At 47.9% G+C, this 20,760-nt stretch overlaps 4 protein-coding genes across 4 annotated transcripts; all 4 read left to right on the top strand.

Moving 5' to 3' along the window:
• Positions 1-899: 899 nt before the first annotated feature.
• Pdw03_6181 (STYKc) lies at positions 900-2,135 on the top strand (the record flags this gene model as incomplete). The annotated part of the gene is made up of 1 exon (XM_014680276.1): positions 900-2,135. One exon carries the CDS (start codon positions 900-902, stop codon positions 2,133-2,135), a length of 1,236 nt encoding a protein of 411 aa, XP_014535762.1.
• A 6,207-nt stretch (positions 2,136-8,342) lies between these two features.
• On the top strand, positions 8,343-15,731 carry Pdw03_6180 (Cell morphogenesis protein (PAG1), putative; the record flags this gene model as incomplete). The annotated part of the gene is made up of 1 exon (XM_014680277.1): positions 8,343-15,731. The coding sequence occupies one exon, from the start codon at positions 8,343-8,345 to the stop codon at positions 15,729-15,731; it is 7,389 nt and encodes a 2,462-aa protein (XP_014535763.1).
• Positions 15,732-16,490: 759 nt separating this feature from the next.
• Positions 16,491-17,754, top strand: Pdw03_6179 (Putative 3-hydroxyisobutyrate dehydrogenase; the record flags this gene model as incomplete). Its single annotated transcript, XM_014680278.2, has 3 exons — positions 16,491-16,629; positions 16,709-16,899; positions 17,020-17,754. The coding sequence occupies 3 exons, from the start codon at positions 16,491-16,493 to the stop codon at positions 17,752-17,754; spliced, it is 1,065 nt and encodes a 354-aa protein (XP_014535764.2).
• An 888-nt stretch (positions 17,755-18,642) lies between these two features.
• Positions 18,643-20,685, top strand: Pdw03_6178 (RNA binding protein MSSP-2, putative; the record flags this gene model as incomplete). Its single annotated transcript, XM_014680279.1, has 5 exons — positions 18,643-19,592; positions 19,644-19,824; positions 19,883-19,977; positions 20,045-20,350; positions 20,409-20,685. The coding sequence occupies 5 exons, from the start codon at positions 18,643-18,645 to the stop codon at positions 20,683-20,685; spliced, it is 1,809 nt and encodes a 602-aa protein (XP_014535765.1).
• Between the last annotated feature and the right edge of the window lie 75 nt (positions 20,686-20,760).

Here is a 20,760-nt window from a genome sequence, read left to right as displayed (position 1 = left end):
TGGGTGCAATTTGCGAGGCCATATTGATCGTAGAGCTTTAGCCAAAGATATAGTAGGGAGCCTGGAAAAGTGGTAGGAGGGTCGAAGGCTTGATACTGACGAGAATCAACCAGGAATGTCTAGAGAAGGGTTATGTTTGAGTTGAAGTACATGGACGACAGAGATCATGGATATGGCTATACCGCTTAAATTTATATTTCGGAAAAGCCAATCATGATCGATGCAAGTTCAATCTCACTCCGAGCCTATTTCTGAACCTGCGACATTTGAAGTATCATCTCGCGCGGGAATCGATTTGGTTAGTCAATTGTGGACTTTCCCGGCGCCATCTGTATTCAGATCACGCGTGCACTCGAAAACTCCACTCTTGGACCAATACCTGCTACGTTTTAGGCGCTTTGGTTGTTTGTGAGGCCAAAAAGCGCATAAGGGGAACGGATGATAACGAAATATTATTGGATAGGTGACATCGTTGATCCTGTGACATTTTAAGTATCATCTCGCGCGGGAACCGATGTTGGTTAGTCAATTGTGGACTCTCCCGGCGCCATCTGTGTTCAGATCCCGCTTGCACCTCGGAAACTCCACTTTTTGGACCAATACCTGCTACGTTTTAGGCGCTTTGGTTGTTTGTGAGGCCAAAAAGCGCATATGGGGAACGGATGATAAGGAAATATTATTGGCTGGGAGATCCCTCGAAAATGCAAGGTGGTCAACTGAGGGAAATGGGGCTTCCTGCCTGTTTCCGCCGCGCTCACGTGATCTTGACCAGTAGATATATATTCATTCAGGAAACGGGAACCATCCTTTACATTCAGTCAACGTCAAATTAGTCGCTCGCTCACATTGTCAAAGCAAAATTATACGGACCACCTCTTTTCAGTATCCAGTTTGCCGTGATGAAACCTCAAGACAGATTCTTCTCCGAGGGCCAAGGCTACTTCGGCCCAAGAGAAAACCCCATGACCGAAACTCATTGCAATGTCTGGGATTGGGATCGACTGCGAATGATTAAGGTCAAAGGCACCGCCAAGCTATTTCCGCCCGACGAGGACGTTGAGATTCCAATTTTGGCACAATTCGCTGATTACCTGTCGCCGGAAGTCTGCGCAATAACAGTCGACGACGATGGACTCCTTGCTGGAGTCTCGACCGATCCGGAAGAGGATGATACTCCATTTGTTGCATATCTTCCGTTCTCAATGGCTGAATCTCTCGCCGACTGCCGTACAATCCAGTACTCTAAACTTCAGGAGCTCGGTCGGCTTGGACCAGGTGTTGATCTCTCATCATACAAAGACGAATTCGGCACTCCTCAAAAGGTTGCCTTCAAATTCAACCCCATGGAAAAGCCCCAGAGACTACAGATGGCCTGGGATGAACTCAATCTTCTAAAAAGTTTGCCGCCACATCCTAATATAGTACCGTTTGATCGTATTGTTCTCGAAGACTTGGAATCTCGTGTGATTGGATTCACAACGAAGTATATTTCAGGTGGAACTCTCGACAATACAAAGGTGCCTTTCCGATTTGAGTGGCTGCAACAGCTTACCCAACTCGTGGATTTCCTAAACCTGGAATTGGGAATCATGCATCAAGATATTGCACCCCGAAATCTGCTTATCGATCCCGACACAAACAAGATCCTTCTCTTCGACTTCGATAGGGCCGCATACGGAAAGAAACGCTTGCTGGACGGTCGAGATGATTTGACTGGTGTTGTATTCACATTATACGAGCTCATCACCAACGATACACATTTCACGAGTATTCCTCACTGGAATAGAAACTTGGACATGGTGCAGAGTATCTCGGAATGGACTTGTAATCGCGAGCTGGACTCTGATGTATCGACATTCCGCAACTTTTTGAATGAGTGGGTAGCAGCGCGAAAATCAGACGGGGATATGGAACGATATCTCAACGCACCCAACCGGCTTACATGGCCGGACCTACCAACCGCGCCCGACTACAATGTACCCTTTGAGCTGGGCAAAACTTTGCATGGAGAGCCAATTTGGACAACGGGCCCGCGCTTTAGACGCACGGCGATGGAGAAGGGGCAGTATTGTTTTCGCTGGGAGAGGCCACCACAGAGCAGCTTGTTGAGCAAGGTCAAAAATGGCGTGCACTAGCCGAAGTGTGAAAGATAATGTTCATTCTCACCAAATCATGATCGGATTTCGTAGGCTGCGTCTCGCTAGGTTTCTTTCTTTAGCATCGCCAATCACTTCATCCTTGTAAAATGTGATCAAAAGGGAAAGCTTCTTCCCCGCAGCTTTGAAAGCAATGTCTCATGTTAAGAATGCTAAAGGCGTGGCTTGACCTGAAGACGACATCATGGTGACACCACTAACTAGTGTTTGTAGGAACACACTACATTCCTATTGTTACACTCGGCTAATGTGCAGGTCTCCTCGTCATCCCTGTGTTTCCTGTTAGCTAACTTTGGACGCCAGCATATCTAGCGTCGCCATATGGTAAAACATATCCAATGAGGACAGACATGCATTCGGGCGGCCTCACAGTTAGGAATCATGAGAACTGCATTATAATTGCAACGCATTTCCACTGACTCCCTTCGGTCTTTGATTGTTACATATCTCGAAACCCCTAGGACAAATCCATGGCGGCACGCAAAAAGACAAGCGGCTCTAGCGTTCGAAGACGCTTTTTTGAAACTTGTGACAGTGATTCAAACGATCGAATTGCGACAGAGTGCTGACCACCCCATTGAAGATATCGTTAGACCTCATGAAGCCAAGCGGATCCAGCATGCATTCGATCTTATCCACGAGACTCGGCCGTTAGCTGTATCTAAAACTGAAGAGAGGAGAGAAAAATATCGACGTTTTTTGTTGCAACTGAAAGATGATGAAGTTTGCACAGATTGTTGGCCTCAGGCACTAACTACGGTGCCTGAGGATACTACGGCTCAAGGCGTTATATGTGGCCTAGCTAGCACTACCCGATAGAAACCATGCGATCCTTACAGAATCTCATCTGTACTGTTCGAATCCAGGCTCTCTGCGAGCTCTAACTCACCTATGAACCACAAGATTTTAGGAAAATCCCTGTCCTAAGAAATGTCACGAGTCTTCAACTTGGGTCATTTGCTAGATTAAGCAAATTTCATTTTATATTTAAGAGATTTGAAGTTACCCTGAGTGCGTTCCGCCTACTACTGAAATACTGAGCTCCTTTGAATGGGTTGGAATGGTCTCAACAAAGGATACATTCTACTGGTGAAAACAATGATATGAACTGTTCCGTATAAAGACTTCTTCGCAAATATAGATTGGCGGGGGCCATTACCGATCTCTGTCCATGAAGTACAGAAATCGCCATAGCAGCATCCTTCTTAAAATCAAAAAACACCTGTCGAAATCACAACCTTCCTCAAGCTTAGTATGGCAACTTGGAGCTGTGAAGCAAATGAGTGACTGAGGTATTGTTCTGGTCAAGGTACATACCGTCGTGAATTGGACCCACAGATATGGTCTTATACACACCAGAACTGTGGTACCTAGTGAATAAAGGGAAAAAACAATTGACCCAATTGATGCCACCCAGAGAGCTTTCTGATGCTTAGGAGCCGTGGGGCCTGGATGTCGCCAACCTAAATTGAACGTAGTGGTTGCTACAGACATAGGCTTCATGCATATATACCAAAATCGAATGAATTGAGCATGAAGAAAGCCTTGACTGGCGAGAACCATTAAAGTGAATAACGCAAGCAAAATATTGCGATGCTGCTGAAATGATCTGTTAACGCGAAACACCTCACTTAACGACCAATTCAAACTTGCCAATTGATAAATTGTCAAAGATAGACCACCTTCAGTCTCAGCATTCATCAGATCTCTCAATCTTCCGCGTCCCATGCATCGCGCATGTGATCCAGCTGAGTCTGAATGAGCTTCTTGGGAAGCTTAAGGCAGTGCCAAGCAATAAGGAGATCGAGTTAGAGTGGTCCGAGGAAAAAACCCACTCTTTCCAGAATAAGCGCAATACCTCCGGCAGTATCCAGATCACATATACATTGAAAAAGGTATATCTTCTACCCCTAGATCCTTATAATGGCTAGACTAATAAAAGTATGGAAGATCCGAGGACTAGCAGTCTTTATTAATGCAAGCCCACAACGTCGGGAGGCATTTATAGCCCTTCAGCCGGAGCCTGCATTGATTCCAATCCAAGATGTTCGGACACGATGGAATTCAACATTTCTGATGCTCAACCGTGCCAAGAAGCTCCAGCCATTCTATGATCAGTATTGTACTGATCATCAATATCTTTATTTCAAGCTCGATCAAGAAGAGTGGCGTCAAGTCGAGTATCTTCTTCTTCTGACAAAGCCCTTCTTTGATTTCACAATGATGCTATCAAAGACAAAGGATATTACCGCACACAATATCTACAGTATCTACAATAAGCTTTTCTCTCATCTCGATGCAGCCGAGGCGAAGCTTAAGAATAAAGGTGTGATCTGGAAGAAACGGATGTTATGGGCACTCCAAACAGCAAAGAAAAAGCTCTCCAAGTACTACACTGCCACCGAATACGAGCCTTATGGTGACATCTACGCTCTAGCAACAATCTTCTCTCCATCAAAGAAGCTCCGGTACTTTTCCTCGACTGATTGGCAGGGCGATATTGATTATGCGAATCGTTATCAAGAGGTCCTGAGCCGAGAGTTCGATCGATATAGGAAGATGCTTACGCATGATACTAGTGACCCAGCGGTACTGGAGACTTCTGGAGTAGCCATCGATGAGAATGATGACTGTGATCTTGATGCTGCTTGTGCATCCCAGAACCAGCCATTGGAAGAGCTTACAAAACCAGATGACGACGAGATTGCACGATATCTTGCTCGTGGAATTGAGCGACAGAAACCTCGACTTTTCTGGAAGGAATATGAGAAGAGCTTCCCGACCCTAGCTAGGATAGCAAGGGACATTCTATCTATCCCTGCTAGTGGTGCTGGTGTTGAACGACTATTCAATTGTGCTCGTGATATCTGTCATTACCGTCGTGGTCAATTGAAGCCGAGTACAATCCGTGGCCTGATGCTGCATCAGTTTGCTACCAACTTTGATCTTCGGCAAGAGGAGCTGGAGATTATCAAAGAGCATCTATCTCAAAGTGAAGCTGCTTTGCTAGATCAAACTCGGAGATCATTACCACAGCTTGAGGTCTTAGAGCCTATCAGTGATAACGAGGAGGAGGATCAAGAGACTGGACTCGAGGCTACCCAGCACACTGAGAGCGGTGATAATGACTCGGATGATGATAGGGCTGAGCGATGTAGACGGGCAAAAGGAAAACAACCTCAAAAACGACCATGCGAGGCTGTTGAAGAGGATGATGAGCTTCCAGAGATGCTGGTCGATGGGAGTATTCCAAGTCGTTCAGGGCGGATTCGAAAACAGCCAAGGTTACCAGATGGCTTCCAGTTAGATCTGTAAATAGCAAATAGGTCCTAGAAGATTCAAATTCATAAAACCCCCCAAAAAAGCATAGACTGAATTTCTGACCGTGGTCAAAGACTAGATTTGCGACCGTGGTCAGAGATTCCAATTGTATACTACTATAAGTAGAGCAGTGCTTAACCGTCTACCCATAATTTCTGACCTCGGTCAGAATTTCCAATTGTATACTACTATAAGTAGAGCAGTGCTTGACATTCCACCCTTAATTTCTGACCGAGGTCAGAAATTATACTTACCTGGTGATATTCAACAACCTCGAGTACCAAGTATTACACGAAAAATACATAGGAATGTATAATAATAATGCATACCCCTTGAGGTCACGAGTCTAGGCATGTTTGTATTGTTTGATATCCATTGTATATCCGCAGATATCCAATGGATATGAGGTCCATATCCAAATCCTCAAGGCTGCGGATATTGGATATCAAAAAATATCCAAATCCGCACTTTGCGGATATGGATTGCGGATATCCGCGGATATTGCGGATCGTGCCGCAGTCTACTCCTAATGATAACCTTTATAATTAAAGTTAATCCTATAGCGAATGTCACGGTGCGAACCGTGATGCTTAGTTAGAGGAAGATCACGGCACGTGATCTCCGACCTGTTTATCTGAACTTCAGTTCTAGATCCTGTTGTAGCTCTTCGAGCTACGTCTTGTATATTAGCCTGCCCCTGCCTGTACCTGCCTGTCAATGGGAATCTGATCTGTTACGACCTGTTCCTACCAGTCATCTCCTATCATACCGTCCTGCCAGCCCGCACCCTGACATAACTAACCGAAAGGACTAAGGTAGTTCTACGCTTTTAAAGAAGTAAAATTAAGTCATAATCAGATTTCCGATTTTCGATTTTAGGGGTTTACTTCGGCGCTAGGTTATTAACTCGGTATTAATTTATAACCTCTTCTTCGGCGACAGTAATATTATTTCTTGAATTAAACGATTCCGGGCTTATAACTAATAGAAATCCAACTCTAAAAAAATTTAGGTTAAAACAATAGGTTTTAAATTCTCTAACTGACTAAAAATGATAAAAATCCCTATTTATGCAATCTATGTGGGATCTAAATGACTAATCTTGTCACGGTGTGAACCGTAATGCTTAGTAAAAGGAAGATCACGGCACGTGATCTCTGACCTGTTTATCTTGAACTTCAGTTCTAGATCCTGTTGTAGCTCTTCGAGCTACGTCTTGTATATTAGCCTGCCCCTGCCTGTGCCTGTACCTGTCAATGAGAATCTGATCTGTTACGACCTGTCCCTGCCAGTCATCTCCTATCATACCGTCCTGCCAGCCCGCACCCTGACAAATCTTCGTACTTTTATTGTAAGATAGCAGAGCCCACTGAGGTTATATGTGGTTTCTACTATGTATTGCACCTGGTATTCTGATATATTTAACTTAATAGCGGTTTAGTTAAGATAAATACATTTTAAATTAATGAGTTAGTAGGGGTGTCTAGCTCGGGGGTTTATCTAGCTCGGTAGTGAAATACGTTAAAGACCATAACCCTAAGATCTTCGGACAAACGTTTTTCCGTGCCTTAATAGACTGATTCGGTAGAAAGAATAAAGGAAGCAAGTGCCAGAGAAAGTTCCCGTAGGCAGCTCAAGAGACTAAGGGGGAAAACCTGTCGTGAGGGGCTAATGCTAGAATGGGGATTAGGAGAGCACTAAAGTGGAAAAAGGAAAGCCAGAGGGGTTTTATCCAAGCAGCCCAATTAGATGTAGTGAGATCTACTTCACTCTACGCGTTCTGCAGAGACATGCGTTTCAAGTTCCAAAAGGAACAGTCTCGTTCTACCCCGCTCGGCATTTGAAACCGATTCCCCTGAAATCTCATGTCGAACCGGCAGCTCCTTGACTACGGCGTAAGATTTAGAATGTATTTGACAAAATCTCAGACGATAGTTCGAATACTCTTAAGATAGGTTTCAACTCCATTCACCAAGAAAAGAAAAAGGAATTAATACCAAAAACCCACAGTTAATAGATGATAGTGAGGCTCAGTGGGGAGACGTTAGAGCGTTAGAGCTAAGGCTAAGGACCTGGCCCTGTAGTGCCCGACGGGAGCTTAAGGAATCAGACGAGTACCTCGATGTACATTATGAAAAGGAAAGAAAACACTCAGGGCCATACATTATCGAAAAGTTGAAATCGAGAATAAATTTGAAAGACTATATATGCAGACAATTAATTCAAATACTTATCTAGTTATCCATTTAATATAAGGCTTAATAATAATACCTCCCCCCCCCCCCCCCCAATACCCGTGCGCCCGTTAAAAACATCAAGCTCTCTCACACCAAGTCCTCACACCCCTTGGCTTCTTGAATTGGCCATGTGCAGCTTACCTTTGATTCTTGACACGGCTGCTCGCAGGTTTGAGCAATGAGGTTCTCATAATCTCTAACAGTACGTCTTGCAAACACTTTCGTTATCGGAACAAACGGACTCGATCTGATATTTGAATCTCCAGTGGCTTCACACCCTGCCAAAGCTGGCCCAGGCCAGGCAATCTTGCCCCTCATTCCCGACGACATTAAGTCTGCATCACACCATAATCTCGCATCTCCATCGGAACGCCGAGGGACCAGGACCGCCCAGTCCACTCCTTTGCACAGCCGGGAATCCTCTACCGTCCGAGGAAGACCAATTGATCCCTCCACTCTCGCCCCTATCCAACCCCGACGCGGTCACTCCAGTTCCAAGAGCCCCGACGTATCGGGCGTCCGACCTACAGGATATGAAGTGGGATTAGAAAAACGGCCCTCCAACTCGTATGGTCATCACCGGCAGACCTCCATCGTTCACGGTATGCAGCATTCACGAAATACAAGCATGGCTGGATCAACCGCTTCCACGAGCCCTTTGAGTCCAGACCTTATTGCCTCCCTCGGTCGCGGCACGTTTGACGAGGCCACCCTTCCTGCGAAATTCGACCCTCTCGATACACACTCGGGCTATTCGACACCATCCGGAATGTCTGCTGGTTATGGGCTGCCGCCAACATTGAGTACAATCCAAGACAATGGTATAGCACTGAGGGAAGCGAGCCCCGCCGCCATACTTCACAGCCGAATGAACTCTGGAGGAAAACCAATACGCGAGCGGTCAGATAGTCGTTCACAATCCAAAAATCACTCGGAATCAAGGACTGTCGGAGAATATGCATTGCATCATTTGTTCAACTCCTTCGTTGGACAAGCAGATCAAAAAATCAACCAGGCCATCATGAAGCTGGGTGAATCCGATGCCCCCGTGGAAGAGGTTTGCGGTCCAGGTGCAGATCCGACATTTGATCAATTGATATCGGCTTTAGGCCATATCGCTCGACAGAAACCGAAACCTCTGATTGATACAATTATGTTCTGGCGCAAGGCTAAAGGAGATGCTGCTATCTCAGCGAGACAAATGTTAAATGAGCAAAGACCCTCGCCTGCTGTCACAGAGAGTGGCCCCCTCTTGCGCCGCAATACTGAGCCGACACATCCTGCTGATCCTGCTGCTACTGCAGAACGGGCGCAGCAATCGACGCCCTTGCTCGGTCGTCCCGAAGAGGTCGCTTTGATAGAGCGACGCGCGACGGTCTCAGTATACTTAGTATGCAGAGTCTTGATTGAGATCTTCAACCAGAGTAGCCTGGCTTCAATCACTTTCGACATGGCAGATCGCCTAGAAGATATCGTGTTTGGCCAGGTGAAGACCTCTGACCCGGACCAAGTCTTGGCATCACCTCTGCGGATGGCCAATTGGAGAATCTATGGCCAATTGCTGGGTATCATGAGTGAATCTAATTTCCTCGGTGTCGCTAGTCGGTACTTGACGGAAATCGAGCGCTATCAGAAGGAAGAAGTTGCCCGTGGGCCGTCCCGCGAGGGTGATTCAAAGTCGGAATTGCTGATTCTCTGCATGCGATATCTGCGTTTGCCTATGACCCCAGAAGGGTGGCCCAAGTCTTGTGATTTCATGCGATCACTGGCACGCTTGTTTGTCAATGCCCATGGGCAGCGTATCAAACAGGCATACTGCTACGTGATTGAGAAACTTCTACTCCCTGTCGCGGCTAACCCGAGCTGTGATCTTTCACTGTCTCGGTGGAAGGAATTTGTGGACCTGATCCAGCCACGCTTGACACAGCTCCTCATCAAGCCTCGTCATTGGGTATTTTCCTTCTCGTTGAATGTGCTATTGCTTTGCATCTCCAATAAAGAGACTTTCTCTTCCCAGTGGCTTTCGATGATTCAGAGCTTGCCTGCACGTTTGAAGGACCGCCCTACTCGTGCACCCGCCCTCCACGCCATCTGTCGTCTGGTCTGGACCTATTTCTTCCGCTTCTCTGACTCCCCCACAACCACTCTTCGAAGGGTTGAAGAAGTGGCAAAAATTGCCCTGCCGACTGGTAAAAGAACGTACATGAGTGCAGAGCCGGTCTTTGCCGATCCGTTGATCCAGCTGATTCAAATCATCGGTTTCAAACATCCGGATGTCTGTTTCCGCAACATTATTTTCCCTTTGATTAACTCGGATCTGTTCCTATCTGGCAGAGAGTTGAAGATAGAACAGATGGAGCCGGAAAAAATGGTCATTGGAATCCGCGCTTTCCTGGCTACAATGTCCGATCTGGAGACGAGCGACCAACTATGCCCTCCTATTCTGACTGGCTCGCTGCCAAATCCTTTCACTGACGTCTCAACCCCCGTGTATTTCCATCGGACCCAGCTGCTTAAAGAGTACAAAGCGCCTAGTGCTTCTCCAAAGCATGACCCAACTTTATGGCAACCTGTCATCACTGCGAGACTAAGTGAGAATGTGAAGGAATACTATTTCCGATTTTGTGAAGTCTTAGGCAAGATCACATTGCTCTGTGATAACACATTCGGTGGACAGGCAGTTTTGGACGAGAAGTTCGGTGGAACTACGCCGAAAACTCCTATATCAGAGGCTTTCAGCTTTGGTCGTCGTGGTGATGACCATGTCACAACACTAGACCAGAAGCAAGGATTCTATGATCTGCTGCATGTGGCAGTCCAAGCCCTTCCTCGCTGTCTCTCCGACCACATCCCATTCAATTCGCTTATCAATCTCCTTTGCACGGGAACTGCCCATGTACAGTCAAACATTGCTACTTCCTCAGCAGAGTCGTTGAAGGCCATCGCGCGGCAATTGCATGCCCAACAAGTTACAATCGGCTTTGCAAGGTTTATCTTCAATTTTGACGAACGCTATTCCACCATGTCAGACGAAGGAATGCTTGGACCGGGCCATATTGAATCCACTCTAAGACTATACGTCGAGTTACTGCAGATCTGGATTGACGAGATCAAGCAAAAAACGAAAGGCGCGGCAGCGATGGATCAACTGGAGAGATCCATTTCTGGTAGCCGAGCCCTGCACCTCGATTTATCGAGTGTTCTCGCTCATGTGGAGGAGATTGAGTCACATGGATTTTTTTTCTTGTGTTCTCAGTCAAGACGTGTTCGAGCATTTGCCATTACTGTCCTGCGGTTGATCACCGAATTCGACAGTGCTCTTGGAAAGGAAAATACAAGAATCATACGGATTCTTGAGGCTGATTCTCAGCAAATCCTAGATTTGAACGATCAGCATCTGACTGTGGCAGAGCGGAGCCGAATCCAAAAGGGTAAAAGAAGAAGCGCCCCTCAAAACACTCTTATCGAGTTGTGTAGCAGTGAAGTATCTTATGATTCAACATTATGGGCCAAGGTATTTCCCAACATCATCCGCGTCAGTTTTGAAACTTGTCCATTCGCTGTAACCCTAGGAAGGGAGATTGTATGTGCACGTCTTGTTCAGATGCATAAGATCATCACTTCTCTCGCCGAGAGTTCAAAATTCCCACCTTATGCCTCCTCGGATGCGTACCAGAATCGCCCCGGAAGAAACAATGGGACATCTGAGATCCTTGTCGAGCAGTGGAAGCTTTACCTGGTCATGGCTTGCACTACTGTAACCAGTGTTGGGGCTCAATCGCAAAGTCAGCTGGCAAACGCCCAACATGCGCGCAAAGCTTCCAAGGGAGTCCATCAGTCCCAAGACAAAATCAGTTCCGCCCGAAGCCTCTTTGCATTTGTTATTCCTCTCCTTGCTGCCGAGAGGGAATCCATTCGCAGTGCTATTGTCGTTGCTTTGGGATCTATTCATAAAAATCTCTATCGCACGCTTCTTGAGTCTCTGCAGTACGCCGTCACTACCTGCAACGAGGAAGCAAAGATGAGAATTGGCAACCACTACCGTAGCCCCAGCAGCCCCCGTCGAAACAGGAAAACCGATCGCTTGCGCACCGAGGTGACAAATGTTTACAAACTTACGTCCCACTTTCTTCAAGAACCGGAGGTTTACAATGACGACTGGATCGTCAACAACCTTGTCACATACGCAAAAGAAATTCGAATCTTCCTTAGTGATGCCGAGGTTCAGAACGACTGGGAATTCCAGCGACTGCGATTCCATTACTGCGGACTGATGGAGGAGATCTTTGAAGGCATCAATCGTACCAAGGATCCTGCTCGCTGGATGCCTTTCGAGTCGCGGAAGTCTGCTTTCTCCCTTATGGAGGACTGGTGTGGGTATTCGCCAAACCAATCTCAAATCTCTGAGAGGGAAGAGAATATGCGCAAGTTTTCCACGTCCCGACCACATGAGACCGGTGAGATGAAAAATACCGCTGCTGCTATGGAGATTGAGAAGAAGAATCTTCGCGCAGCAGCCTTGAGTGCAATGGCTTTTCTCTGTGCTGGCCCCATCAGCATCACCACTGAAAGTGGTTCTATCCTCCAATTCGATGTCACTCGCATGCTTTCATGGATTGAAATGATCTTCAACACTGTCAGTGATAAATGGCATGCCATCGGCCGCCGAGCTCTCAAGAACCTCATCACCCACAACCAGGAACACTCTTATCTGATGGAGCGATCGATAGAGATGTGCTACGTTACTGAGCGGCCCAAGACCATTGAGAGCTACTTCGAGGTGGTGACGCAGGTTCTTTTTGAATACCCGGACTGTCCTCTCGAATTCTGGAGAGTTCTAGGAGCAGTCTTGGTGACACTGGGTCACGAAAAGCGTGAGATCCGAATGAAGTCTGCTAAGCTTCTCCGAACACTCGAGGAACGCCAGCAAAAGAACTCCAGGCTTCAGGATTTTGATATTAGTATCTCGGATAAGACTACTGCGGTGTACAAGCTGGCCCAGTTTGAAATCTCTAAAAGATTAGCTAGTCAACACTCTGACTTAGCATTCACTATCTTTTCAGAGTTTTCTTTGCATTTCCGCAGTCTTCAACCAGACAGCCAACGGAATATGGTTGCTGCCATCCTGCCGTGGGTTCAAACGATAGAGCTCCAGGTTGACCCGAATGGCGGCCCTACAGCCAAGTCATACATGTTGCTCGCAAACCTCTTTGAGATAACAATTCGCGGCAGTACAGTCCTGCCTAACCAAGTGCAAGCACTGTGGCAGGCCTTGGCAACAGGTCCCCACGGGGGCAATGTGCAGCTGGTCCTCGACTTTATCATCACCATCTGTCTGGAACGCAAAGAGCAAAACTTTGTAGAGTATGCTAAGCAGATGGTCGTTTTCTTGTCCGGGACTCCAGCAGGATCAAAGGTCATCGAATTTTTCTTGTTGCAAGTTGTTCCAAAGAACATGGTGCAAGAGCGGAAAGAACTCACTCCGCCCCCTCCTGACATCAAAAGCTTGCCATATGTTGCGGACCTTGGGACTGTGCTTCCTGTCGGAAATAAACAAGCTGGTTTATCCCTTGGACAGGTTGCCCTGATATTCCTCGTTGATCTGATGGTCGCTCCGGTGACTCTTGCTCTGAGTGATGTTGTAAAGCTGGTCCACATCGTTCTCATCCTCTGGGATCACTATACAGTCACTGTGCAGGAGCAAGCTCGTGAGATGCTAGTACATCTTATCCATGAACTAATAGCGGCCAAACTTGAGGACGATGCCCCGGCGGGCGCCCGGCAATCTGTCGAAGACTTTGTGGAATCAATACGTGAGAGCGACCCCGCGGTCGTTTGGGAATACGAAGAGAATCATGGCAAGGAGGATGATATTGATGATCGCCGAGTGCCTGCATCTATGGCTTCTGTCGCCCGTGACGTCGTCAGGTTCTTTAGCTTTGCTTACGAAGGTGTGGGCGACCTGTGGGCCAAGGAGGCATTGAACTGGGCCACTTCGTGTCCGGTGCGACATTTAGCATGCCGCTCGTTCCAGATCTTCCGCTGTATCTCGACATCATTAGACTCGCGAATGCTGGCTGATATGCTTGCCCGGCTTTCCAACACTATTGCGGACGAGGAAACAGATTACCAAACCTTCTCGATGGAGATTCTAACCACGTTGAAGATCATTATCAGCTCCCTAGCACCATCAGACCTTCTGGAATATCCTCAGCTATTCTGGACCACATGTGCTTGTCTTAACACAATCCACGAGACCGAGTTTATCGAGAGCATTGGCATGCTTGAAAAATTCCTTGACCGGGTTGATCTCAGTGATCCAGTTGTGGTGGCCAACCTTATCGAGGGTCAACCACCAAACTGGGAAGGCGGCTTCGATGGTCTCCAGGACCTTGTCTTCAAGGGAATGAAATCTTCCGAGTCTTTTGGTCGTACACTCGATTTGCTTCATATTCTCAGTGTTCTTCCAAACAATGATCTAATCGGAGACGGAACTCGACATCTATTCACTGTGTTAGCTAACCTACCCCACTTCCTTCAATGCTTCAAGGAAGGTTTTAGTGACCCTAAGCCCATCGCTCGTGCTAGCATACTTGCCCGCGTGGCTGAGAATGAGAGATGCCCTCGCCTTGCAGCATCGTTGTTCGGGTTTGCCAACCAGCAGTACAAGACTGCCGGGGTATTCCTCGACCATATCATCACCGAGATCAAGTCATATTACTTCCCCCAGCTAGACTTCCAGTGTCTCATCTTCCTCATGGGACTTCTCACTAACACCACGGATTGGTTCCGCACCAAAACAATGAAGATTCTCTGTGTCTTGATTCCCGAGGTGGATATGCGGCGCAGTGAAGTCACCTGCCATGGCCCGGATCTGATCTCTCCACTACTCCGGCTTCTACAAACCGATCTCTGTCCTCAAGCTCTGGAGGTCCTGGATCATATCATCACTGTCTCGGGGAACCCAATGGAGCGGCAACATCTTCGGATGAGTATGGCATCAGCGGCCTCTTCTCGTGCTATCCGCAAAGAGTACGAGCGAGTCCAGAGTCTGTACGGAATTCCTGAACCGACGGGATGGTCGGTTCCTATGCCTGCGACTCAGTCAAACTTGACCCGGCACAACGTCCACGCTGTCTTTTACACATGTGTTGAAGCTGAAGACAGGCGAGATGAAGATGCCATAACACCCGGTGTGGCCTTCCATGCAGACGAATTCAGCGACTCGTTCTTCCCAATGAGAGCTGATACCATGAAATCAATCGATACACAGATCGACGGCAATATGGGAGATATTGTGCAGAAGCTGGACAGCCTAGATGACTTCTTCGAGGATACTGATTCAATCACCCCTATGATGAATCCTATTGCTCCTCCGATGCTGCGAGGATTCACTGGTAACTATGTGGACACCAACGCACATCTGTACGACCAGCAGACCGCGCCAATTTTGCGGGAATCACTTGGCCGGACAGGCTCTGCATCGTCCTTCCACAACGGGCTTGCCGAGTCTCGCCCGCCCAATTTTCGCCTCGATGGCCCGGGTGTGTACTCCCCGGTAACTGCTCTTCCTCCAAACGGCTCACAGATACTACGATCTGGTTCCCATGCCCGCTCTGTCACCTCCCCTGCCAACAATCTCTATGTTCAAACCGCTTTAAATGCACACAATGCCACACTTCCCGTTGGATTCAGCGATTCCGCCTTTCTGTCTGATGAGGATCCAGACGAGGTGCACTCGGATCTAGAGGAACGCCCAGTGACCAAGAAAACGATCACTCCACCTGCGCCCATGATCCGCAGTGCAACCGATGGACCACACTCCCTGGAATCAATGATTCGCAGCGGCATGCGGAGGCTGACTGGTGGCTCAGCCAACCGAGAAAAGGAGCGGCAGCGGGACCTCTTCCGTGTACAACACCGCGCTATTGTGCAAACGGTCAACTCGCCCCGTGTCCCAAAGGTACCCGAGGAATATCTCTCAGCGCCTAACAGTCATCAGGCATCTCCGAGGTGAAACTGTTACACATCTCTGGCCCCTGTCACACCTTTCTGCTTGATCCTTTTGCTCTTTTTTCTGTTGTCAGTCCTTTTCTAGGCTGCCTGGGCATTTCTTGGGAGTTTGGATCACTTTACATACCCTTTACTCGTCCATCTACTTCGCCATTGGTCTTGTCTTTCTAGCGTTGATTTGCGCCTTTGCATTCTGTATAGTCCATATAGTCATGTCCTGGAGGTTGGTGGACTTGCATATCAGGTGTTTTCATTTCAAAAATCAAAGTCTATTAAATTGCATTAACGTTAAGAGTTCAGATGTCTTTACCAAGGCAGCACTCTGGTTGAAATTTGTAACTCGCTATAGAAAATTTTTCTAGTATTTCATTTAAGGTTCAACATCCATGGCAATACATACCTAGGTACGAAGTACAACATCGATCAGACCAAAATTTGATACCCCACAAGTGGCACGTGATGCTTCTCCGCGGCTTTCCTAATCCGGTTTTCCCCGCATTTCAGTCTGCTGCGATGCGGACAAATCCATTGCATTTCGGACAGCAACGGTCAAGGGCTATATTTAAATATCCCCCTCTCCCCATTCCAGCCTGCCAGAATTCAAACAATCTAGTGTTGCTTTGCACCCTTGAAATCGGCATTGTTGCCAACATCAATGATCATTCTCTACGTGCATTAACACCAATAACACCAATACTTACCATTTCTCTCCGAAGTCAAAAAGCACTTCACATTGATAAAAAAAATGAATGTCCGAACAGCCATGTTTCTCCCGCGGAGGTCGACTTGCTTCCATGCGTCTGCAGTGGATCTCCGAGGCTGGCCGTCCAGCAAGGCCCGAGCTTTCTCCACAACTATGCACCGTGATGCAACGTGGGGTTTTGTTGGATTGGGGAAAATGGGTATGTTGTGAGATCTGCAGCGAGGACTTCGGGACCGTGGGACTATTTGTATTCCATTTGCATTAGCTAAATGTGCTAGGTTACCATATGGCCAACAACTTGCGCGCCAAGATCCCTGCATCTGACACCTTGATCGTGCGCGACGTCAACGAAGATGTTATGAAACGATTTGCTGCAGAGGCTTGGGAGACTGCACAGAGCAATGGTGCGTGCCCCAATGAATGCCAAGTCGAGATCGCTCAGAATGCGCGCGAGGTGGCCGAGAAATCGGTAAGAGGTTATCTACTGCGCGGGTCCAGTCCGTGGCTAGGCTGGTGGCTTGGACTATGCCCCATTCATTTGTGTCTTTTTACGGTCTGATTAATATGCTTACTTCTGTCTACCGTTCAGGTAGTCATGGTAACCAGTCTCCCGGAGTCTCAACATGTTAGCGATGTATTCCACTCTATCCTCAAACATGGGCCGCTGCCACCGCTCGAGCAGGAGCGTCTGTTTATTGACGCATCTACCATTGACCCTGTCACATCCAAGGATATTGCAAACACCATCCACACCACGCAAACCGGTCGCTTCGTGGACGCCCCCGTATCAGGAGGCGTGGTTGGTGCTCGTGCGGGAACGTTGTCATTCATGTTCGGCGCCTCTTCGCAATCAGATGAAATGCTTGAGCGTATCCGCAGTGTGCTCGCTTTAATGGGTAAGAAGGCCTGGCATCTTGGTGAGCCCGGTGCCGGCGTGTCTGGCAAGCTCGCCAATAACTACATTTTGGCTCTGAACAATATCGCTACTGCCGAGGCTATGAACCTCGGTGTTCGCTGGGGACTCGAGCCGAAGGCCTTGGCAGAAATGATCAATTCTTCTACCGGTCGTTGCTGGCCCTCTGAAATTAACAATCCCGTTCCAGGTGTTGTTGAGACATCCCCTGCGTCGCATGGGTATGAGGGCGGATTCGGGGTGAGTCTCATGCACAAGGATCTTCGCTTGGCTCTTGCGGCTGCCGAGCAGTCTAATACTCCTCTTGCCCTGGGTACCCAGGCTCGCGAGGTTTATCAGGCTGTGGAGGAAGAGCATCGTGGCAAGGATTTCTCGGTGGTATACAAGTGGTTACAGGAGAAGTCTCAATAAGTTCTTTCCATTTTGAGTGAAGTTCCATAAGTAACTTCCTTTGGAAATCTCTTTTAATTCTGTACTTGCTGCCTTTTCTCACAGATGTGAATTTGAGGATATCAAATTGCAATTTAGCATTCCCCTTCTCGATGAGATCAGGTCTAGGACATCCATTTTGTGTTTCCAGGTCTTCAGAAGATATTCAAGATTTTCAATATCAGTGGTTGATATTCTACGTATCTAGTTGTCTCTTCCCCATGTGACTTCCCTTTTCCCTTTTCCCTTTTCCCTTTTTCCCCAAAACACTCAAATCCTCTTCCATAGCTCTTTCTTTTATTGTTACGCTCTTTCCTTATCCAAGAGGTCTGCCATTTGTTCTTCCTAAGGGGGGGTTTCCTCCATCTTATCCTCCCATCCCCATCCATCAGCCTATCCCTCTATCCCCCATTTCTTTTGCCATCGGTTTCGTCCTGGTCCATTTATCCCATTTTCGATTCCAAGACCGTTCAGACATTCCTTGCCGTATACCTCATCCCAACGTACCTCGTCTTCGCTTCGAGTTATCACCAGACGCCTTGCAGCCTGAGAGAACAGAAGACTGGTTGTATCCTCGACAACAGGTAAGCCTTCTACTCAACTTTGGTTATGTTCGGACCCATTTCCAGACTCCGTTTTGGCTTACCCTAGTACCTTGGATGGCAGCCAGATTTTCCTGTCAGAAGTGTCTATATAATTTGGTGCAAGAACTCAGGTGAGATTTGTGCTCTCAAGTCCATTCAATTGGGGCATTTTGCCAACTGGAAGCCAAAAAGACTGCCCATCAAGCCCTCTCTCTCCCTCTGCCTTTCTGCCAAACTCGAGAAAGTAGCTGATGAAATTGAGCTCTGCCAGTGTACACCCATCATCATGCACGCCCAGGGCTCTCAGCACACGAGCTCCTCTGGCTCTGGCTCTGGTCAGACATCTAGCTCCCAGCCTGGAAACTACCACCAGAGCGAACCTCGTACACCCTTTGGCCCCAGGTACCAGCAATCCACTAATCCGAGTTCCCGTAAAAGCAGTGTTGCAGGCCTGACCAATCTTTTCAATCTGCAAAACTCTCGCCCCAAGTTCAACGGCCCCAAGAGCACCGCGCCAGTTCAATTGAACGCAAATATGGATTGGTCGAATACTAACCGTGCGTACAACAGCCCCTTTATCCTGGTTCCCAATTCCACCGTTTTCAATGGCATTCCGACCGTCTCTTCCTTTGTCCCCAACGGTGTCTCTGGCCAAACTGATCAGATGGGTCAGTTCTCCTACCTCCCAACGGGAGTTTATCCCAACGTCAACCCGGTGGTCACTGGTGGATATTCATCGTGGCCCTATATGATGAACTACGACATCAGTGATGGGACAACCAACAAGCAAGCTACATGGACGACAACTGAAGGCCACAAGGGAGCTCAGGGAGAGAACACTGGTCAAATCCATTACTATCCTTCTGCCCTTGTTTCTGGCATGGATGGCGGTTCCATGTCTGGCTACTCTTATGGAGGGGTGGTTCCTTCCCAGCTTGGGGCACTCTCGCTTCCCCTCCAAATGATGAAGACCCCGAACGGATACGTCGTTCAAGACCTGGAGGCTCTTACTCAACAAGAGCCTGCCATCCCACGCGCGGTGCCTGCCATGTGGACCAACCCGTCTGAGCTGACACTCGCCAAGTGTCTGGAGAACCGCGAGGGTATAACCAATGTCTATATCCGAGGATTTTTGCCCGAGACCACTGATGAAATGTTGCACGCCTATGCAGCCCGTTTCGGGAAGATTGAGCGTTGTAAGGCGATCGTGGACTTGGACACTAGTCTTTGCAAAGGGTACCTACTGCATGAAACTTCTTTCGGATAGTTTCTTCTAACATCCAACAGATTCGGTTTTGTTCAGTACTACAGCTTCGAGTCGTGTGAGAACTGCATTCGTGGTTTCTTTTACCTCGGCTACCAAGCCAGCTTTGCCCAGAAATCTCGCAACTCTCGCCTCAAGGATCTGGAGGACAAGTCTTCTACCAATATATACTGTACTAATATTCCAATCGATTGGACAGAAGCTGTCAGTGATCTAAATCCCACCATCCACCTATCGCGTTGATATCTAATCAGCTTGTCAGGATCTGCGTCGCCATTTCGAGCCATGGCGTGTTGTTTCGGAGAAAATCAGTCGCGATGAGAAGACAGGTGTGAGCAAGGAAGTGGGATTTGCACGGTAACAAAACGCCAATTGCTTGACTCCCATGACTTGTTCTGACTGAAGAATCAAACTTGATTTACAGCTTCGAAAATCGTGATGTTGCCGAAAAGGTTTTGATGGAATTCCACAACGCCACCAAAAACGATGGGGTAAAGCTGCTTCTGCGCTTTGCTGATACCAAGGCCCAAAAGATTCTGAAGCAGCAGAGTAACGAACGTCGTGCTTACCGTGCCGGAGAGTATAACTACTCGGTTGAAGTGGTTCAGGGATCTACTCCATCTCCTGGGGTGAAACGTGGCTCTCATCTTACTCCAAACTCTCAAGTCAGCTACACCTCTCCAGCTGGAGTGGGCTCTAACTGGACCCCAGCAACCTCGATATCTCCATGGTATGTTCCGAACGCTTACATTGCGTTGTAATCCAACACATTCTAATTGAGCTTATAGCCACCCACACATGAAGAATCCATCCAGCAGTGCACGGAGCAGTTCCTTGTCGTCTCGGAGCCTCAACGCTCTTGACCACACACCCGCTTATCGCAGTCGAGCCTTGTCCCTGAGCCGTCGCTCTTACACTGATCTCTCCGGTGGTTCTTCCAAGACTGTCATTGCGGGCTCACCGACTATGGGGCCTCGTAAAGAGAACATCAGAGCTGGATCTCTATCCCCCGCTTCTTCTTCTTCTCCCATGATCATTCTCTCCCCGGCTCGCTCGTGCACTTAAACCTGCCGTGCACAATGCTCCCACGCAATCTTTATTTCCATGGGGTGCTTGACAATATCTCACCACACGGGGTAA

This window comes from Penicillium digitatum, chromosome 2 (genome assembly GCF_016767815.1).
Source record: "Penicillium digitatum chromosome 2, complete sequence".
In the NCBI taxonomy this organism is placed as follows: domain Eukaryota; kingdom Fungi; phylum Ascomycota; class Eurotiomycetes; order Eurotiales; family Aspergillaceae; genus Penicillium; species Penicillium digitatum.
The sequence above is the reverse complement of the archived record's forward strand: the minus strand, read 5'-3'. Positions and strand labels throughout refer to the sequence as shown.